The sequence below is a fragment of the Equus caballus genome, chromosome 13 (assembly GCF_041296265.1).
Source record: "Equus caballus isolate H_3958 breed thoroughbred chromosome 13, TB-T2T, whole genome shotgun sequence".
In the NCBI taxonomy this organism is placed as follows: domain Eukaryota; kingdom Metazoa; phylum Chordata; class Mammalia; order Perissodactyla; family Equidae; genus Equus; species Equus caballus.
Genome location: NC_091696.1, coordinates 6,669,457 through 6,690,543, shown reverse-complemented (window position 1 = coordinate 6,690,543; position 21,087 = coordinate 6,669,457). Strand labels below are relative to the sequence as shown.

The 21,087-nt window shown below is 40.3% G+C and overlaps 1 protein-coding gene across 3 annotated transcripts; it reads right to left on the bottom strand.

Moving 5' to 3' along the window:
- Positions 1 to 5,058: 5,058 nt before the first annotated feature.
- On the bottom strand, positions 5,059 to 20,607 carry LOC138917066 (zinc finger protein 892-like). 3 transcript variants are annotated; one of them, XM_070231439.1, is made up of 5 exons: positions 20,412 to 20,607; positions 18,591 to 18,679; positions 17,659 to 17,725; positions 16,662 to 16,788; positions 5,059 to 9,831 (listed from the first exon to the last, which is right to left on the bottom strand). In XM_070231439.1, exons 4-5 carry the CDS (start codon positions 16,759 to 16,761, stop codon positions 8,603 to 8,605), a joined length of 1,329 nt encoding a protein of 442 aa, XP_070087540.1. In that variant the 5' UTR covers positions 16,762 to 16,788; positions 17,659 to 17,725; positions 18,591 to 18,679; positions 20,412 to 20,607; the 3' UTR covers positions 5,059 to 8,602. The 3 variants fall into 3 exon arrangements, with proteins under 3 accessions (XP_070087540.1, XP_070087541.1, XP_070087539.1); XM_070231440.1 differs by lacking the exons at positions 18,591 to 18,679; positions 20,412 to 20,607 and having other exon boundaries at positions 17,659 to 17,793; XM_070231438.1 differs by lacking the exons at positions 17,659 to 17,725; positions 18,591 to 18,679; positions 20,412 to 20,607 and having other exon boundaries at positions 16,662 to 16,933.
- Positions 20,608 to 21,087: the final 480 nt, after the last annotated feature.

The following is a 21,087-nucleotide window of genomic DNA, read 5'->3' as shown; positions in this document are numbered from 1 at the left end:
AGAGAAAAGTAGAGCAGATTTTCAGCTCACTTCTCTGCAGTTCTCTCTGTTCTTGAATCTTAGTCCCTTCAGTCCTCATTGCTTCAGCAGCTCTCGCATACATTTAAGAGAGACTTTTTTGCATTTCATGTAGCTTTCGAGGTAACATCGATCTTCTCAAAAGCACTATTCTACTCAGAACCAGAAGATTCCAAATTAGATGATATTATTTTCTTCTTACTGTTTACATTTTTATGATATATTAGATATATAAGACATTAAATCAGTGCAGGATCCAAAGAATGAGTCTATGAAGGTGGACATTTTTAGATGTGTTTGAGAAAGGGAAGGGAAACATAAGTAACTAAAATAGTTGCAACAACACGTAAACTATCCTCAGGGAGGAAACTCCTTAAAGGAGTTACAATTCAGGAAACTCCAGAAGACAAGGCATAACTCCCAAATATTTTGAATCTATGATGCCATTGATTGTAAGATGCAACATTATTTTATGTACCAATAGGAAGGAAAAATCACTTCCAATTATAATTATAAAATGTTTTGATTCTAAGATACATCTTATTTTCAGCTGTGTTAAAATTTGAAAAAGTAAGGCTCTTAAAATCAATATAGTATAAAAGGAGATAAAGATCATAATATAACACTGAAATGGGAGTATTTAGAGAAAGACCACATCCAACACAATAAACACAGCGATATTTGAAAAGGGATAGATCAGAGCATGCTATGGGAGATATAGAAAGGGAATCTGACTTATTAGCATGTAGGGATGTTTTTCCCAGATCTATTCTAGTTCCTTCTACAACTTTTAAAATGCTTTGACTTGATAATCTCCTTGGATCTTTGCATCTCAAAAATTCTGTGTTACAGACATTATGCGTGAAGAGAGACACTATGATTTGTCGGGGGCTTAAAGAGAGGTCTCATTGGAGGCAAGGGGAAGAATGGTAAATATTTCTCTGATTCTTCTTTCTCCCCTGGTATCCTCCAATATCAACATCACTGGTTCCCTCTTTTCTCTGATCACCTTTCTAATGTGGGTCTACCTCCCTCTAGGATGTTAATATTTCTCTGTTCGTGACGGTTGGGAGTCTGGGTAGCATGTGGACATAGGGAGTGGGTGGGGTGGAACGGCTTAGTAATGTCCAAAGCTGTTCACTAAGAATCCAAATCACGGCCCCTTTCTTCCTCATTCTGAAATTCTGTTTCTGTGTAGAGCAGACTCCCTGCCAACGCTCTCATCTTCTGCCCTGCTGGACTAGGTAGCTCCTTGCTCCTTTCCAGTTGTAGTGACGGAAGCCTTTCCTCAGAATTCTCCTATAATAAAATGCGATTGAACTTGGCTGACAACCCTCATTTGTTATTCTTCATCTAGTCAAATCCCAATTATCTATTGTCTACCTATTTCAGAAGCAGTTTATGATAAGTGGTTTCGACTATAAACCACAAAGACCGCCTGGTTTTAATCCTAGCTCTATCACTTACTAGCTATGTGACTTTTGGTAAATTATTTTATTTATTTTGACTTTTGGTAAATTATTTCATTTATTTTTGCATTCGTTTGTCCCATGTAAAACGAAGATAATGATCATAGAGTTATGAGGATTAAATGAGTTAATATATGTAATGCCACATAAGCTTTGTAATAAATAAAATAATAAAATAGTAATAATAATTGTATTACATCAATTCCTGCATTCTTGGAAAAACCCTCAATTTCATTCAGTGCTTTCTATTATAGGCACCCACTTGCTTTAGAGGGTTTCCTTTCAGGAGTCACGTTCTAGGCATTACATACTTATGAATGAGATACAAGATCATATCTGTGAAAACATACGAAAAATATAGATTGGTGACAACTGAGCATTTTATTGGATGCCACAGTCAGAACTTTTATACATTTTTCTAGGAACTTTTTATTTATTTATTTAAAGATTGGCACCTGGGCTAACAAGTGTTGCCAATCCTCTTTTTTTTTTTTCCTGCTTTTATCTCCCCAAAGTCCCCCTGTACATAGCTGTATATCTTAGTTGCAGGTCCTTCTAGTTGTGGGACGTGGGATGCCGCCTCAACGTGGCCTGACGAGCGGTGCCATGTCCGCACCCAGGATCTGAACCCTGGGCCACCACGGCAGAGCGTGCGAACTTAACCACTCGGCCACGGAGCCGGCCCCTCTAGGAACCTTTTAATCAGCTTCTTCTATTCGGCAACTCAGATAAACTCCTATATCACACACACTCCTTTTGGGAATTTCCCTGGTAATTTTAGTTGGAGTTAGTCTTCCATTCTCAACAAGTAATTCCTGGAAAGTGAACAACTTGAGAATGGTTCCCATGCTGAGAGCTAACAAAACACACATCCTTAGAAAACTAGGCTTTTTACTATTGTTTTGTATATCGTGTGGGATATGCAAGCTTGGAATGAGAGGACAGAAACGTGAAGGTTCTGTATCCACCAAATCTTACATTAAATCACCTTTGAACTGAACCAGACCACCAAAACTTCTGAACTCATGGTGCCATGGGTTGAAGAGTGTTCCTCAAAGCATGGCTCTTGAAACAACCACCTCAAGTGGCACATGCAGTATAAAAAGGCTATTTCCTGTATTCTTCTTCATATCTACCGAGAGACAGCCTCCGGGGGTGAGCCTAAGGGATCTAAAATTTTAGCAAGCATTTCAGTTGATTTTTATATACACAACAAAATTCAAGAACCACTAGAATAGAGTTTGACCTGCAACCATCTGTTGCAGTCCAGAGGCCAGCTGAGGAAATTATTTGAGAGCAGCATTTGTGGGCATGCATGGACTGATGGTCACTGACTGTCTCATACACTACACGGAGAACCATTACTTTGTAGATTTGTGGAAAGTAATCTGCAATTTTTATTAATACAAAAAATTCATGTTAAAAAAATACATGTTCATATTGGCCCATCAATCCCACTTTCCAAATCTTTTCTGTAAAATGAAAAGCTAATGTTAAAAGAGAAAAGCTGGGCCGGCTCCGTGGCCGAGTGGTTAAGTTCGTGTGCTCCACTGCTGCGGCCAGGGGTTCGGATCCTGGGCGCGGACATGGCACTGCTCGTCAGGCCACGTTGAGGCGGCATCCCACGTCCCACAACTAGAAGGACCTGCAACTAAGATATACAACTGTGTACAGGGGGGCTTTGGGGAGATAAAGCAGAAAAAAAAAAAAAAGATTGGCAACAGTTGTTAGCCCAGGTGCCAATCTTTAAAAAAAAAAAGTGAAAAGCAAGTTACATTGTAATTCATATGGCACAATTTCACTTTTTATAGACAATAAACAGTAAAGTGAATTTTTTAAAAACCTATTCATTTATACATATTTGAATAGAAGATAATTGAAGAAATGTATAGAATGATATATACTGTGCTCTCAAGGATGTGAGTGAGGAAATGGAAAGTAGGAGCTAAACACTACGGCTTTTTAATATATATTTCTATATTGTTTCACAGGTTGTGGTAAACATGTATTTCTGTTGTAATTTTTTAAGAAAACTCAATAAAAATCATTGCTAAAAATCCATCTATATAGAAAATCACTCATATAAAAGTTTTTGTTAAAAACATAATCAAGAATATACTGGACAGCATTTTAACGACATTTTAAAAAAAGAATGACATTGAACACAATAGAGCAGAACAAGCTGGCCTTCACTCAAAGACAGGCCAAGATGTTGTTAACATTGATAGTATCTAAAATAAAAGTAGTTACAAGTTACTGAGTGCCTCCTATGCGCCAGGATATTTGAGGATATCGTTAGAAAATGCACCTCACCTTCTCTGTCCAGGTGCTAGACCAGTGGTCAGAACCAACTAAGTTACTCACTTTAATGGGTCCAGTGGTGAAATTCAATGGCAATGAAGGCTCTGTCATGTAAATCGGAAAGATGCCTCCAATGATCACGTCCCCTGGTTGCTCCAACTTTGGGGTTCCCATCTTTTTGTTTGGATTCTCTAACTCTGTGGTGTTGGTGATGGGCAGGGCACTCAGGATAAGGCAAGCAGAGAGCAGGGAAACATTCTGGGATGCAGGTCACCTTCACATTGAGGGGTGAGGGGTGCAGAGGATCAAGAAAGAAGAGTCAGTGGTGCCTCTGACGGAGCCTGTGGTAATGACCCTGTAGGAAGCTGTTGGGCACCTGCTGACCATTAATCTACATATTCAGGACCCTCCTATCCTATTGATCTCTCTCAGGATCTTTCGGGATCAAATAGTATTTGTCTGAGAAGAGAAATTAAAATTTCACACTCTCTGGTTCCTCAGACTTAAAAGAAATCTCGATGGGTCTTGGGAAAGGAAATGAGACCTGTTTGAAAACAACTCAGGACTGCAGTGTTTAGAGCCCTGAGACTCAGTAACATGAAATTTGTTTTGCTCTTGGCTTTCCCTCTAGGGTACCATTTAGCCTCACTCATTAAATGAGTCCATATAAGTGAGTTCATATAAGTGAGTCCACGTAAGTGGACTTAGAAATGCTTCCCCCGTTCCCCAAACATTCCCTCCCAACTCCGATGCAACTCCTCAAGGAACCTCAGAAGGACTCACTTCTCAAGAGCCTTTCCGGGCTTAGGAAAGGACTCAAACCCCACTGCAATTGGTCTTGAGCTCAAGGCCATGGGGACAAAGGTTTTGCTTCAGAGCTGCTAGTGTGCTAATTGGAATCAATTTAGCTAATTCTGGTAATTTCAGGCTTCTGTACTTACTCCCCCTTGGTTTTAGACCATGAGGAGCAGCTGGATGAAACTGCTTGGAAATAAAGTGAGAAATGTCTTGCAGCAACATCAAGGTTACGGTAACAGATGGAGGCCCACGGAGGCTCCTGGGAACTCTTCAGTAACGCACTGAATTCATTGATGTCTCACAGAACATGTCGTCTAGAGGGCTAAGAACTTGGGTGGCAAAGTAGAGAAGTTGTGTTTAAAACAATGATCTATCCTTCCTCTCTTTGAAAGGGAACGAATTTTGCTCTGTGGGGATCAAGTGGGCAAGTTATGGGATCCTAGTGACTCCAGACACAGAGAACAGCACGCACTGGAGATTTAGAAGACATTTAATTATCTAACTCATAATTTTCACAATCCAAAATAGGATACCGTACCTCCCTAATTTAAAATAATTGCCCCTAATCATGGAGTGAGTTAGTAGCAAATTAAGGACTACTCCTTGGTCCAAATCCAGGGTTCGTTTCATGTTGATTATAATTCCTAAGCAAATATATCCATTCTGAGTAACTGTCAAGTTAGGCATGGTTCATCCACTCTGTCATTTCACCCTTATTTATTAAATATATAATACATGGCATGTGATGAAAATAAAGCAGTAAACAAGAGATACTATTTCTTTGCCCTTACAGAACTAATAATATCATTGGAATGATGCTCAACCAGTAATTATAGTAAAGTATCTGCTTATCATATCATGGGAAAGACATTGAACAAGAAATGATAAGACAATGTGATGATGTCAGGAGAACTAAAGGTGGTTGGAAGAAAGAACATAATATTAGAGGTAAGTCAGGGATAACTTGAATTAATACTGGAAGGATGAAGAGGAGTAAACCAGATGAAGGGAGGTCACAAGAATGTTCCAGGCAGAAGCTACTGTATATGCAAAGGCCCCCAATCAAGAGAGGGGGGTGATGCTTGAGGAATTGACTGATCATAAATGCTGGTGCATAATGTGCAAGCAGGGATGGTCGAAACAGATGAGACTGGGGAAGAAACTGGGACTACAGAAAGGCCACAATCGTTCATGAAATGTTTTTACTTAATCTGGAGGGCAATGATGTGTCTTATTTACTGTGTATTCTTAGAGTGGAGATATAAAAGTGAGACTTGGCCTTCCAGGTGAGATGGCAGATAACAAACACAATTCCCCGTTCAGTCTCAAGCACATAAAATAGTAGATAAAATATTTTAAAAATCTATCACTGAGCTAAAAATCATGGAAGTCTGTAAGGCTAGACACAAAGAGAGAAGAGGGAAATTATAATGGTGAAGAAGAACTGAAGGAGCAAAGCCCAAATCAACACAGAACATACATTGCAGGAGAGCACAGCAACATTATTACAAGGCTTTAAGCTTAGCAAGAACAAATTACAAAATGTGTGACTGAGAAATATGCAATCTGCTGATTCTCATAAATTACTGTGTTAGATTGTTTGTGCTTTGGAATCAAAGGCCAGAAGGTAGTATCTTAACAAACATGAAGGCAAGCGGCTTAAGGATGCTGGGCCCTTGCAGGAATGGAACACCATCTGCATCACTTGCCAGATTGTTTGTTCCCAGGATACTCCCTCAGAGAATGGCCTTGCGTAACGCCGGGGTACATTGAAGGGGGGGAGATTAGAACTGCTGAGCTTTGACTTGCATATCCCTGCTGGCAAGAGTTCCTGCTATGCTTGTACTTCTTGGCCTGCAAATAAATACGTGGCGATCAGAGGGATGTCACCTCGGTCCTAGAGACTGATGGTTGGTCCCGTCCTGTTAAAAAATGTAGAGTGTGTTGTGTCTATTAGATAGACTGTGTTCTATTAATTCCATCCACCCCTTCAGCTGGCTGTCTAGCTGGTCTCGGGAACACAAGTAGTCAAGTTCTGGCACTCCACTTCGGTGGCCCAGGGTTTCGCCAGTTCGAATCCTGGGCGCAGACATGGCACTGCTCATCAGGCCATGTTGAGGTGGCGTCCCACATGCCACAACTAGGAGGACCCACAACCAAAATACACAACTATGTGCTGGGGGGATTTGCGGAGGAAAAAAGGAGGAAAAAAAAAAAAAGAAGATTGGCAACAGTTGTTAGCTCAGGTGCCAAGCTTTAGGGAAAAAAAAGAAAATGAAGAATAAAAATCACATGATCATCCAGATAGACACGGAGAAAGCATTTGACAAGATCCAACATACCTTTATGATAAAAACTCTCAATAAAACGGGTACAGAAGGAAAGTATCTCAACATGATAAAGGCCATTTATTACAAACCCACAGCCAACATCCATGTTCATCTTTTGAACTTTCAACCTGTAAGCCCTTCTGTATTTAAAATGTGCCTCTTTCAGATATAGTTGAATTAAGCTTCTTTACTCAGTCTGACAATCTTTGAATTTTATCTGGGGTGTTTCTTTTTCATTTAATGTAATTACTGACAGGGTTAAATTTAGGTCTACCATTTTTCTCTCTGTCTGCTATTTGTCTCATCTGCTTGTTTCTCTCTTCCTCCTTTTCTGACTTCTTTTGGGTTAAAGATTTTTTTAATATGTAAATTCCTCTACTTGCTGTATCTTTTAATGGATGTTCTATAGAGATGACATCATCTGTAATAATCTCCTTAGAGTTATTACTGTGCTTCATGTTAAATATAGGAACATTCTCGATTTACCCTCCCTCCCACCTATACCCCTTAAAGTTGAGTATTAATTCATGCACACAACTAAATTTTACTATAATTTCTGGAAATTCTAAGATACATACTATCCAGTTGGAGTCAAAATTTTAACTCTTCGAAAGTCCCTTCCCGTCACTCTGTCTTCAATCCTGATTTCTGATCTTCAGGCCCTCCTCTAAGTTTGTTTCTTACAGTTAATTTTTGCTATGGCTGAGCCATGGGTAGCAGGCACAATTTATGACTCTAGTAGGTAGAAATGGTTGAGAAAGCAATAACCAGGCTTCAAGGAGCATATTTAGCAAGATTCACGGTCAAAGCAGAAGTTAGTGTCGGGCAGGTTGGTTCACACAAAGTCAGAGAAAACAAAAAAAGGCCCAAGGAAAGGGATTCAAAATCAGGTCAAAAAGATGATGTTATACAATTAGCAAGAGAAAGGAAAAGCAGCAGCAAGGACACAAGGAGCTCTTATCCTTTTGGTTGCCTGTAATCCTCTTATCGTATTGAGTTGATCCTTGTGCAGAATCTGAATCAATGGTTCTTAATCTGGGCTGCATGTTGGAATTACCTGAGAAGTTCTAAAAATTCCTGATGCCCAGGCTACACCCCAATCCAATTTAATCAGAATCGCTGGGGCTGGGACCCGGGTATTTTTTTAAAGCTTCTCAGATGATTTCAATGTGCATCCAGGGTCAATAACCACCGGTTTAAATGTTTGCAAATGTGTGAGTGAACAATTGGAGGGTAGGGACAGAGAAAGGAGGCTCTTCTGGGCTCAGACTTTTTTCTCTTTTTAATTCCCTAGAGAAACTTCCTGGTAATTTTCCTCTTTGGGGTCTTGATCCTCCCCACTTTGGTTTCAGGTTGAAACTACTATCTAGAGAGTCACCAGCCTCAAGTAACATTCAGTCTGCTCCCCTGATTGGTTTTCTACTGATACAGATGCCTAGCTCTTTACTCTGTTCTCTGACTAGACTTACTCCTTCTGTGCTTCCCTGGAAATTCTCTTCTCCACTGCTTCAGCTATTCTGGTTTTGTAACTGAGACACCCACATGTACCTCTCGTCCTCTTCCATACCTAATAGCATTTCAAGAAAGAGGGCTATTTTCTGTGTGACACAGCATCACAAGTTTTTGCAATATACCCTGTCATAGTTAGAACAGGTCTATCCAATCAGGAGAAAATACATAATTATTTCATGAATCTACTGCATTCAGTTCATCATGAATTTCTTTATGTTGATGAAAGGCTGAATGCACACTGAAGGTTTTCTCAATTTTCTTACATTTGTAGGGTTTTCCTCCTGTATGAGTTTTCTGATGTTGAATAAGAGATGAACTCTGGCTGAAGGCTTTGTCACAATCATTGCATTTATACGGTTTCTCTCCAGTATGAGTTTTCAGATGCTTTGTAAGGGATGAGCTCTGACTGAAGGCCTTCTCACATTCTTTACATTTGTAAGGTTTCTCTCCAGTATGAATTCTCTGATGTCTTACAAGAGCTGAGCGGTCACTGAAGGCTTTCCCACATTCGTTACATTTGTAAGGTTTCTCCCCAGTATGGGTGCCTTGATGTTGAATAAGGGCTGAACAGTAACTGAAAGCTTTCCCACATTCACTACATTCATATGGCTTTTCCCCTGTATGAGTTCTCTGATGTTGAGCAAGCCCTGACCTGTCATTAAAGGCTTTCCCACACTCTTTACATACATAGGGTTTCTCTCCAGTATGAACCCTTTGATGTTTAATAAGGGATGAGGTGTCACTGAAAGCTTTCCCACATTCTTTGCATTTATAGGGTTTCTCTCCAGTGTGTATTCTGTGGTGTTGAATAAGGTAAGTGCTTTGGTTGAAGGCCTTCCCACATTCATTGCATTCATAGGGTTTTTCTCCAGTATGAATAATATGATGCTGAATAAGGGCTGAGCGATGACTGAAAGCTTTCCCACATTTGTTACACCCATAAGGTTTCTCTCCAGTGTGAATTCTCTGATGCTGAATAAGTGATGAGCTCCGACTGAAGGCCTTCCCACATTCATTACATACATAGGGCTTCTCTCCAGTATGAATTCTCTGATGTAGGCTAAAGGCTGAGTAGTAACCGAAGGACTTCCCACACTCATTGCACTTCCAAGGCTTTTTTACCGAGTAAACCTTCTGATGTTTAATTGGGCTTGACTTTTCCCCCGTATCACTACAATCTTCCATAGGGGTTTTCTTGTGTTTAATTATGACTTGCCTTAAATCTTTCTTCTGACTTCTTTTCTGCCTTTCCAATGTGCCTTCACATTCCCAGGCTTCTATCAATCTGGGATCCCAGGAATCATCCTTTTTAAGTCTTTCTATTACCAGCTCCCTTTCAGATGATACTTCATAAACTTCCTGCTTTGAAAGGGACACTTTAGTTTCAGGTATAGATTCAGAATCTGAAATAAATAAAAAGGACAAATGTTTGTGCTCTCTGTGCCGAGAGAAGGAAAACTGCTGAGGTGGCAAGAGAATACAGAAAATAAAAGTGATGTCTATTAAAAATGCTTATTTGAACATTTTCAGAAAGAGCCTTGTGGCAATGGCAGATGAATAAGTCTCAGGGAATAACAGAGATGGGAGAATCACTAAGATAAGGCACAACAAAAGGTCAGACAATGAAGATGCTCTACCTAAGAGAATGGAAAACCGAACAGACTAACCAGGGACGAGGATAAGCAGAAGGGAGGAGAATAAATGCTAACATAAAATGAGGAAGGAGGGGAAAGATGAAAACATAGGTTGAGATTGGGCAGTTTTGAAAAAGTATTAGAAAAAAATCACTTATAATAATACCAGCTGGAGACAACCAGTTTTGACTTTTTAAATCATTCCCCTTAACCCTTTTTTAAAGGCACAGATTTTTAAAATATGTTTAGCATATGCTTTAAATATGATTTTGTGTATCCACTAACCACGGCCACCTTTCTTCTTTCCTTCCTTCCTTCCTCCCTCTCTCCTTGCCTTCCTTCTCTCTCCTTCCTTTCTTCCTTCCTTTTTTGTTATAGCAAAATTTCTCAAACAGGTTTTGTATATCTGCTCATCACCTACTTGCTCCTGAAGCCACTGCAGCCTGGCTTCTCTCCCCACCACTTGACTGAAACTGCTCTCACTGACATCACTAGCCATTTGTATGTCACCTAAATCCAGCAGATCCTTTTCATTTCTTGCTTAGCTTGGCCTCTCAACAGCACTTGACAGTCTCGACCATGCCTTCCTCCTAACAACATTCTCCCTTTTGTTCCCCAACTTTATTCAGATATATTTGACATATATTCTCCCCCTCAACTCTGCGATTCTAAGCTCTCCATGTTTTTCTCCTGATCTCTATCTCTTTGGAACTTTTTCTGTTTCTTCTTCTTAAATGTTGATGGTTCTCAGTGTTCAGTCTTAGGCTCCTCTCTTTTGCCCCCACTCTACCCTACCCACATTATCTCCTTGAAAGACATCCAGTCCGTGGCCTTAAGTGCCTTTTTTATTGAAACATATTTGACATATGACACTGTGTAAATTTAGGGTCTGCAACACGTTGATTTGATACATTTATATATTATAATATGATTGCCATTGTAGCAATAGTTGGCACCTCTATCATGTCACATAATTATCATTTCTTTTTTATGATGCAACAACTAAGACCCAGTCTCTTAGCAAGTTTGATGATTATGATAGACTATTCTTGTCTATATTCACTACACTGTGCATTAGATCTCCAGGACTTATTTGTCTACTAGTTACAACTGCTTTCTATATATCAATGACCTTAAATCAATATCTCCAGCTTAGTTCTCTCTCCCCCAGACCCATATATTCAACTATCTACTTCACGTATTCACTTGGAAATCTCGAATTCATTATATCCATACCTAACTCATCTTCTTCCTCAAGCTGTACATTCCCCAGGTTTTGCCATCTAAGAAAATATCGCCACTATCATTCTTGTTAATAAAAAGACATTAATATAAGAATATAAACTCTACCATCAAAAGGTAAGTTTTCTGAGGGTAGGAATCACACCTCTTTTGTTCACTGATATTTCTCAGGGCCCATCATAGCGCTGGTGAAGAGCAAGCACATGTTAAATCTATATTGTATGAACTGAGTTGAACACAAATAATACAAGCAGTGAGGCAACCTTGGATGATAAACCTTTCTTAAGATCCTTTCATCCCATTATAGAAACATAACCCATGTTTGAGTAAAACATATTTTTTTTTAAAAAGATTTTATTTTTTTCCTTTTTCTCCCCAAAGCCCCCCCGGTACATAGTTGTATATTCTTAGTTGTGGGTCCTAGTTGTGGCATGTGGGATGCCGCCTCAGCGTGGTTTGATGAGCAGTGCCATGTCCGTGCCCAGGATTCGAACTGACGAAACACTGGGCCACCTGCAGCAGAGCACGCGAACTTAACCACATGGCCACGGGGCCAGCCCCAAATAAAACATATTTTTAATGTTGTCATGATTTTCAGAAGTTGAGAATATCATTGTACATAAAATTTAATCTATGCCGTGAACTATAATATTAGACAAACACTTATATAGTGTTTATTATGTGTAAGCTACTATTCTGAAAGGTTAAATACATGTACATATCTAATCTTCACAAAAGCCTAAAAACGTTTTCCAGCCGAAAGTCAGAAACTTGAGAATCACATTGAATTCTATGTTACCAATCACAGCAAATAAACCAAGATCTATGGATTATACCTCCCAAATCTCTCTCAAATCCATTCTGTGCTTTCCCTCCCCACTATTACCACCCCGGTTCAGCCACCATCATCTCTCATCTAAACTAATGCAGCAGTCTCACAATGGGTCTGCTTGCATCCTCTCTCCATGCACCCCTTCCCAGCCCCATCCAAATTTGATTGTATAAAACCATAGAGTAATCAACAGAACCAGATTCAATGCTTCCCCAGAAATTAGAACTATAAGGGAATTGAAAATAACTATGAGTAATATGTAAAAGGCTCCTGTGGAAACGGTGGACAATGTGCATTAACAGTTGGGGAATTTCAGCAGAGAGATGGAAACTATAAGAGGAAGTCAAGTGGAAATGCTAGAAATGAGAAAATATGATCAGAGAGAAGAAGAGTGTCTTCAGTGGGTGCATCAGGAGAGTCAACATAGCTAAGAAAAGAATGAGTAAACTCAAAAATACGTCAACAGAAATTACCCAAACTAAAACACAACGAGGAAAAAACAGTGAAAAATAAACCAACAAGCCAGAAGAGAGCATCTAAGAGCTGTGGGACACTTTAAAATGCTTGAACATACATGTAATTGGAATCCTGGAAGGAGAAAAGACAAAGAGAATGGACAGAGATAATATTTGATGAGTTAATAGCTGATAATTTTCCAAAACTAATGAAAGACATTAAACTAAAGACCCAAGGAAGCTCAGATAACCCCAAGTAGGATGAAATACACAGACACACACATCCCTAGATAAATCATATTCAAACTATTGAAAAACAAAGATAAAGGGAAAAATCTTAAAGGCAGCCATAGAAAAAAGACACATTACATACAGAAAACAAAGATAAAAATTACAGAAACTTTTGGTCACAAACTATTATAAATGTGAAGACAATGAAGTGACACATTTAAGGTGCTGAAAGAAAAAAAAAACTGTCACCATATTCCACATTCAGTGAAAACATCTTTCAAAAATGAAGGTGAAATATAGACTTTTTCAGACAAATAAAAGCTGAGAGAATTCAATACCAGTAGACCTGAACTATAAGAAATGTTAAAGAAAGTTCTTCAGGCAGAAGTACCTGATACTAGCGAGAAACTTACATCTACATCAGGGTTCAGCAAAGTACGGCCCACAGGCCAAATCTGCCCACTCCCTTTGTTTACTACTGTTTACGGCTGCCTCCATGCCACAATGGCAGAGTTAAGCAGTTGCAACAGAGAGTGTATGGCTCATAAAACAGAAAATATTCACTATCTGGTCCTTTATAGAGAAAGTTTGCCCGCGCCTGCTCTATATAAAAAAAATGAAGAGTGCTAGAAATGGAATATAAAATTCATTTTTTCTTATTTTAAAATGCTCCAAGAGATAATTGACTGTGTTAATCAAAAAGAGTAGCATATATTGTAGATTTACAGCATATATAAAGGCCAAATGCACGACAACAATTATACAAAAGATGAGAGGGAAGAACTAGCAGCTTATAGAAGTAAGGTTCCTACACTATATATGAAGTGTTGTAATATTCTGTAAAGGGATACTATGATTAACTAAAGAAGCATATTGGGAACTCTAGGACAACCATTAAAGAAAATCTTTAAAAATAAGGTTTAATCATGTGGATAAAGAGAACAGATTAGTGGTTACCAGAGGGGAGGGGGATTGGGGGGTGGGCATAAGGGGTGAAGAGGCACATATATATGGTGACTGACAAATAATAACGTACCACTGAAATCTCACAATGTTATAAACTATTATGACATCAATAAAATAAAAAAGTTTTAATGATAAGCTAATAGTGGAGATAAAATGCAATAATAAGAAATAATCAAAAAACAGGCAGAAAAAGAAAAAAATGAACATGAAAAAGAACAAATAGAAAACAACTATGGGGCCGGCTCCGTGGCCGAGTGGTTAAGTTCGCGCGCTCCGCTGCAGCGGCCCAGGGTTCGGATCCTGGGCGCGGACATGGCACGGCTCGTCAGGCCACGTTGAGGCGGCGTCCCACGTCCCACAACTAGAAGGACCTGCAACTGAGATGTACAACTGTGTATGGGGGGTTTGGGAAGATAAAGCAGGGGAAAAAAAAAAAAGAAGATTGGCAACAGTTGTTAGCCCAGGTGCCAATCTTTAAAAAAAAAAAGAAAACAATTACGTGTATGAAAGACTTAAATCCAACCATACCAACAATAACTTTAAATGTAAATGGTCTAAACACACCAACTGAAAATCACAGATTGTCAGAATGGATTTAATAACCAGACCCAATTACATGCTGTCCACAAGAAACTCACTTAAGTTAAGCAAAAAGAATGGGAAAATATACCATGCAAACACTAATGAGAAGGAGGCTAGAGTGGCTATATTAATATCAGACAAAATTAACTTCCAAACAAGGAATATTACCAAGGTTACAGAAGGACATTATATGAAAAAGAGGTCAATTCACCAAGAAGACATAACAATTCTTAATGCGTATGCACCTAACAAAAGTGTTTCGGTATACGTTAAGCAAAAACTAACAGAACTAAAAGGAGAAATAGACAAATCCACAATTATAATTGGAGAATTCAACACTCCTCTGTCAGTAATCAATAGAAGCCAATGGACAGGAAGTCAGTAAGGACAGAGAAGACCTGAACAACACTGTCAATCAACCTGACAATAACTGACATTGATTTTCAAGTGCACGTGGAACAATTATCAAGATTAGATTATAGATAATACAACAAACCTCAAAAACTTTAAAGAACTGAAATCATACAAAGTATCTCTGACCACAGCAGAATCAAACTATAAAATCAAAACTAGAAATTTATTGAAAATCACCTAAAATTTGGAGACTTGTAAATAACCCATGAGTCAAAGAGGAAATCACAAATGAAAACAGAAATTATTTTGAACTGAATGGAAATGAAAATACCACAAATCAAAATTGTGGAACATGGGGCCAGCCTGGTGGTGTGGCGGCTAAGTTCGTGAGCTTCACTTTAGTGGCCCAGGGTTTACAGGTTCGAATCCCAGGTGTGGACCAAGGCACCACTCATCAAGCCACGCTGTGACAGCATCCCACATACAAAATAGAGGAAGATGGGCACATATGTTAGCTCAGAGCCAGTCTTCCTCAGCAAAAGAGGAAGATTGGCAACAGATGCTAGCTCAGGGCCAATCTTCCTCACAAAAAAATTAAAAAATAAAAAAAAACCATTGTGGAACATAGCTAAAGCAGTTAGAAGGAAATTTATAGCATTAAATGTTCCTATTAGAAGAGAATAAAGATGTTATATGAAGATCTTATATTAATGATCAAGATAGAATAAGAAACATACTACATTAGACAGTCATGTGTCACTTAATGATGGATCATTCTGAGAAATGCATCGTTAGGCAATCTCGTCATTGTTCAAACATCACAGAGTATACTTACACAAACCTAGATGGTATAGACTACTACACACCCAGGTTATATGGTACTAATCTTACGGGACCACCATCATGTTTGTGGTCTGTCATTGACCGAAACGTCATTACGCAGCGTGTGACTGTATTACATTATATTAAGATCTTATACAACGATCAAGCTTCCACCTTAAAAAACTAATAAAAGAGAGCAAATTAAACACAAAGTTAGCAAAGGGGAGAAAATAATAGATAAGAGTAGCAATGAATAAAACTGAAAACAGACAATAGAGAAAATCGATGAAACCAAAAGCTGGTTCTCTGAAAAGATCAATAATATTGTTAAACCTCTAGGAAGACCAACAAAGGAAAAAAAAGAGAGAAGATACAAATTACCCATATCAGGAATGAAAGATGAGAAACCATTCCCAGAGCTCACTCAAGAAGAAATAGATAATCTGAACAGTCCTGTATCTAGCAAAGGACTTAGATTCAAGGTTAAAAACCTTCCAAGAAACCAAACTTGAGATCCAGATGGCTTTACTGGATAGAGCTTTTGGTGTCATATATAATAAAATTTTGCCTTACAAAAGGTTACAAAGACTGTCCGTAATGTTATCTTCTAGAAGTTGTATAGTTTTAGATTTTATACTTAGGTCTGTGACCCACTTTGAGTTACTTACTATATATGGTGGGAGGTATAGATTGAGATTCTTTTTTTTTTAATACAGGTGTCCACCTGTTCCAGCACCATTAGTTGAAAAGATTCTCTTTTTAACACTGAATTGCTTTTGCACCTTTGTCAGAAATTAATTGACCATGTAAGCGTGGGTCTACTTCTGGACTATCTGATCTGTTCCATTGGTTTACACCTATCTTTTCACCCATACCACACTGTTTGAATTACTGTAGCTTCTAAGTCTTAAAAGCAATATAACGAAGCTGTCCTTTTTCAGTTCCACATATGGTGAACTTTTGCTTGCCAAAAGAGAAAAGAAGCCCAATTCTGAGCCCCAAGTTATCAGGGGCTCTCCAGATCCTAAGCAAAACTATGACATTTTAGATGTCATTAGTTATTAAGGAAGCTGACATCTCAGTAAGCACTCTGCATTACAAAATGACTTCCTTACCCCAGAATACCAGGTTTCCACAATTCTCCACCTCCAGATCCAGGCCCATGTTCCTCTGGGCAGAATTCAGCTGGTCCACCTCCACATGGGCAAAATCCATTTCCTCATCCTTCACTGTCACCAGTTCCTGGAAGTACAAGCACATTCTTCGTAATCCTTGAGGGAAGAGAACAATCTAGAAGACGAAGTGTCTTTTAATCTGAAGGTTAAATCTTTATTTTAACCATTTTAATGGAATATTCTAAAATTTCCAAGTATTAATCTGTGTTAGGGAAAATAATAATAATAGCTAACATTTATAATTTATTTTCTATGTGCTAAGTCCTTTGAATGAACTATCTCTTGTAATAATAACTATATGAGGTACTATTATTAACATTATTTACAGCTGTAAGGATCAGATCTGAGATTTGGACCCAGGCAGTCTCACTCGAAAGCTATACTTTTAACTATATTCTTCTATATTATATAGAAGATATATATATATATATATATATTCTTTTATATTATATAACTATATTCTTCTGCCTCTTACATATTTTGTTAAATAAATGTAATATAACCACTGAATGATAACCAAACGTTAATTACTGATTATATTGTAGATGGGATAAGGCTCAGATAAGTAATTTATACTGATTCCTGGGCTAGTCCAAGATTTTACAGAAATTCAGCTTGATGTCCTGAATGTATGTAGACATTCATGCTGTTCTCATGCTCTTCTAATAGAGGCGCCTTCTTTCTCTGTACTTAGGGCCATGACTTTTACATTTATTTAGTTATCCTTTAGCAATTAAAGTTGTTCTGAATGAGTGAATTTACTGATTTTACATTGAAAAGGATCAAATGTTCTAAGATAAGATTCATACTTTATGTTATATTGACAGTCACATGAGCGTCCTTTGTTGACCATAATTAATTGGAGAATACTTTGTGGGAAAGGATGTCCGTAAAAGAATAGAGTCGTTAGAGGCATAGGATTTAGCATCAGACATACCTGGGTTCTGATCAGGGCTCAACCATTTATGATTCTGAGCATGTTACTGTAGCCTCAGTTTCTTCATCTGTGAAACAGGTTATAAATAATCACAGGATTATTTAATTTAAAATAAAGCAATGTTTGAAAAGGGGCTCTAAACACTGGAGTTCTCCAGAGTGCAGTCCTTAGACATCTTCTTGTCTCCATCCATCTTACACACCTATCAACAATCTCTTATTTCTCCCTTCTTTAGGGGAAAAAAACCTCTTTGGTCTTACTACTCCTTACAGCTATCACTTCTATCCTTTCCTGGAGAGTAAAACTCTCCAAAATAGTTATCTGTAGTCCCCGCCTCCAATTTCTCTCCTCTTACTTTTTTCTGAACCCATTCCAACAAGGCTTCACGCCTACCGCTCCATGGAATGGCCCTTGGCGGTCACCAATGATCTTCCTATTTTAAAATCCAATGGCCAATTCTCAGGCCCCATCTTACTTGACTTAGCAGCAGCATTTAACGCAGGCGATCTCTCCCCTCTCCTTGAAACACTTTCTTCAATTGGTTACCAGGATGCCACACTTTTGGCTTCCTCCTACCTCACTGGCCACTTCATCTCAGTCTTCTTTGCTGGTTTCTCTTCATCTCCCTGAACTCTAAGTGTTGCAGAGCTATAGGACTCAGTAATAAGATCTCATCTCTTTTCTAGCTACACTTATTCCCTTACTGATCACAGTTTCATGGTTGTAAATACCATCCACACAGATTATTCCCAAATTTAAAGCTCCGGCCTGAGCTGTTCCCAGAGCTTCAAGTCTTCAAGGAAAAATTACTTTGGCTCAGTTCTCTAGAGGGGATTTCCATGGACCTCAGAAGCAAGATGAAGAAAGAAATGAGGACACACTGTGAACAACAAGCTAAGATTTCAGAGGAGTGAAATTAAACCCAAACTCGCCTGGAACTCCACAGGAAGGAGCTCAACAGTAGATTCCATTTCTTCTGTGCTCTGTTTTTGGGGCAGAGAAGCATCAGCAGGAGTCACGGCTGGAAGGAGCAGGAAAAAAGCCATGAAAGAGGTAAACTCTATCTTCCCACTCCCAAATTCACTAGGACAAAAGCTATCGCAAGCCAGCTGAATTATATATATAAAGCCCACTCTACTTAACTCAAAAAGCTCAGATGAAGCTAGGGTAAGACAATTAAGTGAAAGTGCTTTCACCAAAAAGTTAAACCCACAGAGCCACAAATACATCAACCTTTTGGAACAGTCCAATGGGGGTGGAAGAGTGTGACCTGCCCTTTATCACAAAAGCAAGCACTATGGAACATTCTCCCTTCCACAGCTTCAGAGGGAATGTGGATGAGCACAGAAGTGCTGAAAGAGGAAGATGGGGCCGGAGAATGCACTACAAGGAGACCACTTAGTGATTTCCAAACATGGTAGTTTACTGAGAACTTCTCTACTTCAGGGCTTTCTCCTGACATGTGTCTGTTCCCTTTTCATTCTCATCAAGGGTATTTCCTCCACTTTCAACTCCACGTTTATTTCTGTAATTCCTACCTTCTTCCTCAACTTCAATGGTCAGATAATCCATTATCAGCTTCTCTTCTTTATCCTGTTATTGCTATGACTCCCTCCTTATTCACTGTTTCGAATGAGAGAAACGCGGACTTTTCAGCAATACATAATCTGCTTCTTCGTGTAAATCACTCAACTCTACTCTGAAGCTCTGGGAGGAGATTTTGAGGTTAGGCTTCTCCTCTTCTGGAACTGATTCCTGCTCCTTGAGGCATCATCCTCTCTCTCTATTCCGAGGAGGCTTATTCCTATGGATTTAAGTCCTAGGGCCTCAGAAGTAACCCTAATTTACTTGGAATCTTTATTATTTAGGCTAAATTAATCTCCACAGCTGGAAGACCATCCTCTGGATCACCAAGATCAGTCACTACATGCCACACCAGGGCAAAAGCAGGAAAGAATCAGGGCAGTGAAGTATGAGCCTCAGGCACACACCCGGTTCCAGACAGTGCAGAAACTCCCATGAGAAACACCCTAAACACACAAGTGGCCATAGGCGGCCTGTGATCATGGTGGCAGTAACTAGAAGCGGGGGTCCCTCACTTGGTTCATCCCTGCTATTCGTAAACACAAGGTAGTTGATAGACGGGGCTCTCAGACAGCCGATTCCTCACTCGCTCTTTAAGACTGAGAATATACAGGCCAGGATTCCCTTGCACGTTCGAACTCGAACCCCTTGAACTGGCCCCCAAGCACAGACAGGCCAAAAACTCTGGTAGGGCAAAGCACATAAGGGCAATGAGTAAGACATGGACTCCGTTTTTTCCTTTCTACCCCAAAAGTTCAACACCTTAACGCTCTCGGTGGAGTGACAAGACGTACGGCCAAAACCAGGGGGAGGGACCCAAGCTCTCCGCACGTGGGACCACTTGCCCTCAGCCCCCGGACTCCCACTCCCAGAATCCCCCGCTGCGCCACGCCCCCTTCACGCTGCCGGACTCCACTTCCCAGAGGGCTTAGCGGCAACCCCGCTTCCGGGACGCCGTCCGCTCACAAAGTCACAAAGCTGGCTCGAGACCCCCCCCTGGGGTAGCGCGCGCAGAGCCCAGGTGTGGGGCCGGGGCTCAGGCAGGGCCCAGCCCGTCCCCCGCCGAGGCCGGAAGCTGAGGGCCCGGCCCGGGCTGCGGCGCGAGGCGTTAGAGCCGTGCAGGGACGGGCGGGTCGCGGAGACCCGCGCTCAGGCCCGCTTTCTCTTACCCGCGACTCGCTGCGGACCTGGCTCCGGCCACAGAGCTGGATCCCGCCGGGCTGCGCTCTGGGAGGGGCGGGAGAGACAGAGCCGCCTCGCGGACCCACGGAGCCGCGGGGAGACAAAAGGCTCAGGCTCCGTCTGGAGTCGCATCTGCGCACTTGGAGGCGACCGCGCCCGGTCGGGGATCCCGCTCGAAGGACTGCACTTCCCAGAGGGCTCGGGGACTCGGTGCCTGTCCTCGGGGGCGTCTGCAGAGCGAGGGGGCAGAACGGCGGCTCTCTCCTGTCAGCCTTAAAATGGAGATAATTCCCCACCTGATTGATAGGGCTCCAAAAGCTCCAAATGATTTTAGTGTCTGATGATTATTTGGGGGTGGGGGGATGAGGACCTGATACACAGTCTTTTCCCTGGTATCTCTCATTCTTTCTTAGAATAAAGCCCCAAATCTGTAAACTGAGTTGCTACTGCTGATTTTGTTGAAGGCATTCTGGCTGATAAATAAAGAGCACGGGCAGGGCTGATTGAAGAGACGTAGAAGAAGAAACATGGTTAAGAATGAGTTCACGAGGAAGAGTAAGATGTGAAAAAGAAGTAGGGAGGTTGGCTCTGAAGTGGAGAATTGTGCGGACCTGGAGTTTAGGTCCAGGAAGGGCCGCTCGCCCTGAGCCAAACATAAACCAA

What these genes read in the sequence shown, in the direction of transcription:
- LOC138917066 (XM_070231438.1), bottom strand. Translation starts at nt 16,806, where the DNA reads ATGTGCTTGTACTTCCAGGAACTGGTGACAGTGAAGGATGAGGAAATG. An exon ending in TGGAAACCTGGTATTCTGGG is followed by an intron (nt 9,832 to 16,661) that starts GTAAGGAAGTCA and finishes TATTTATTTCAG; the next exon opens with ATTCTGAATCTATACCTGAA.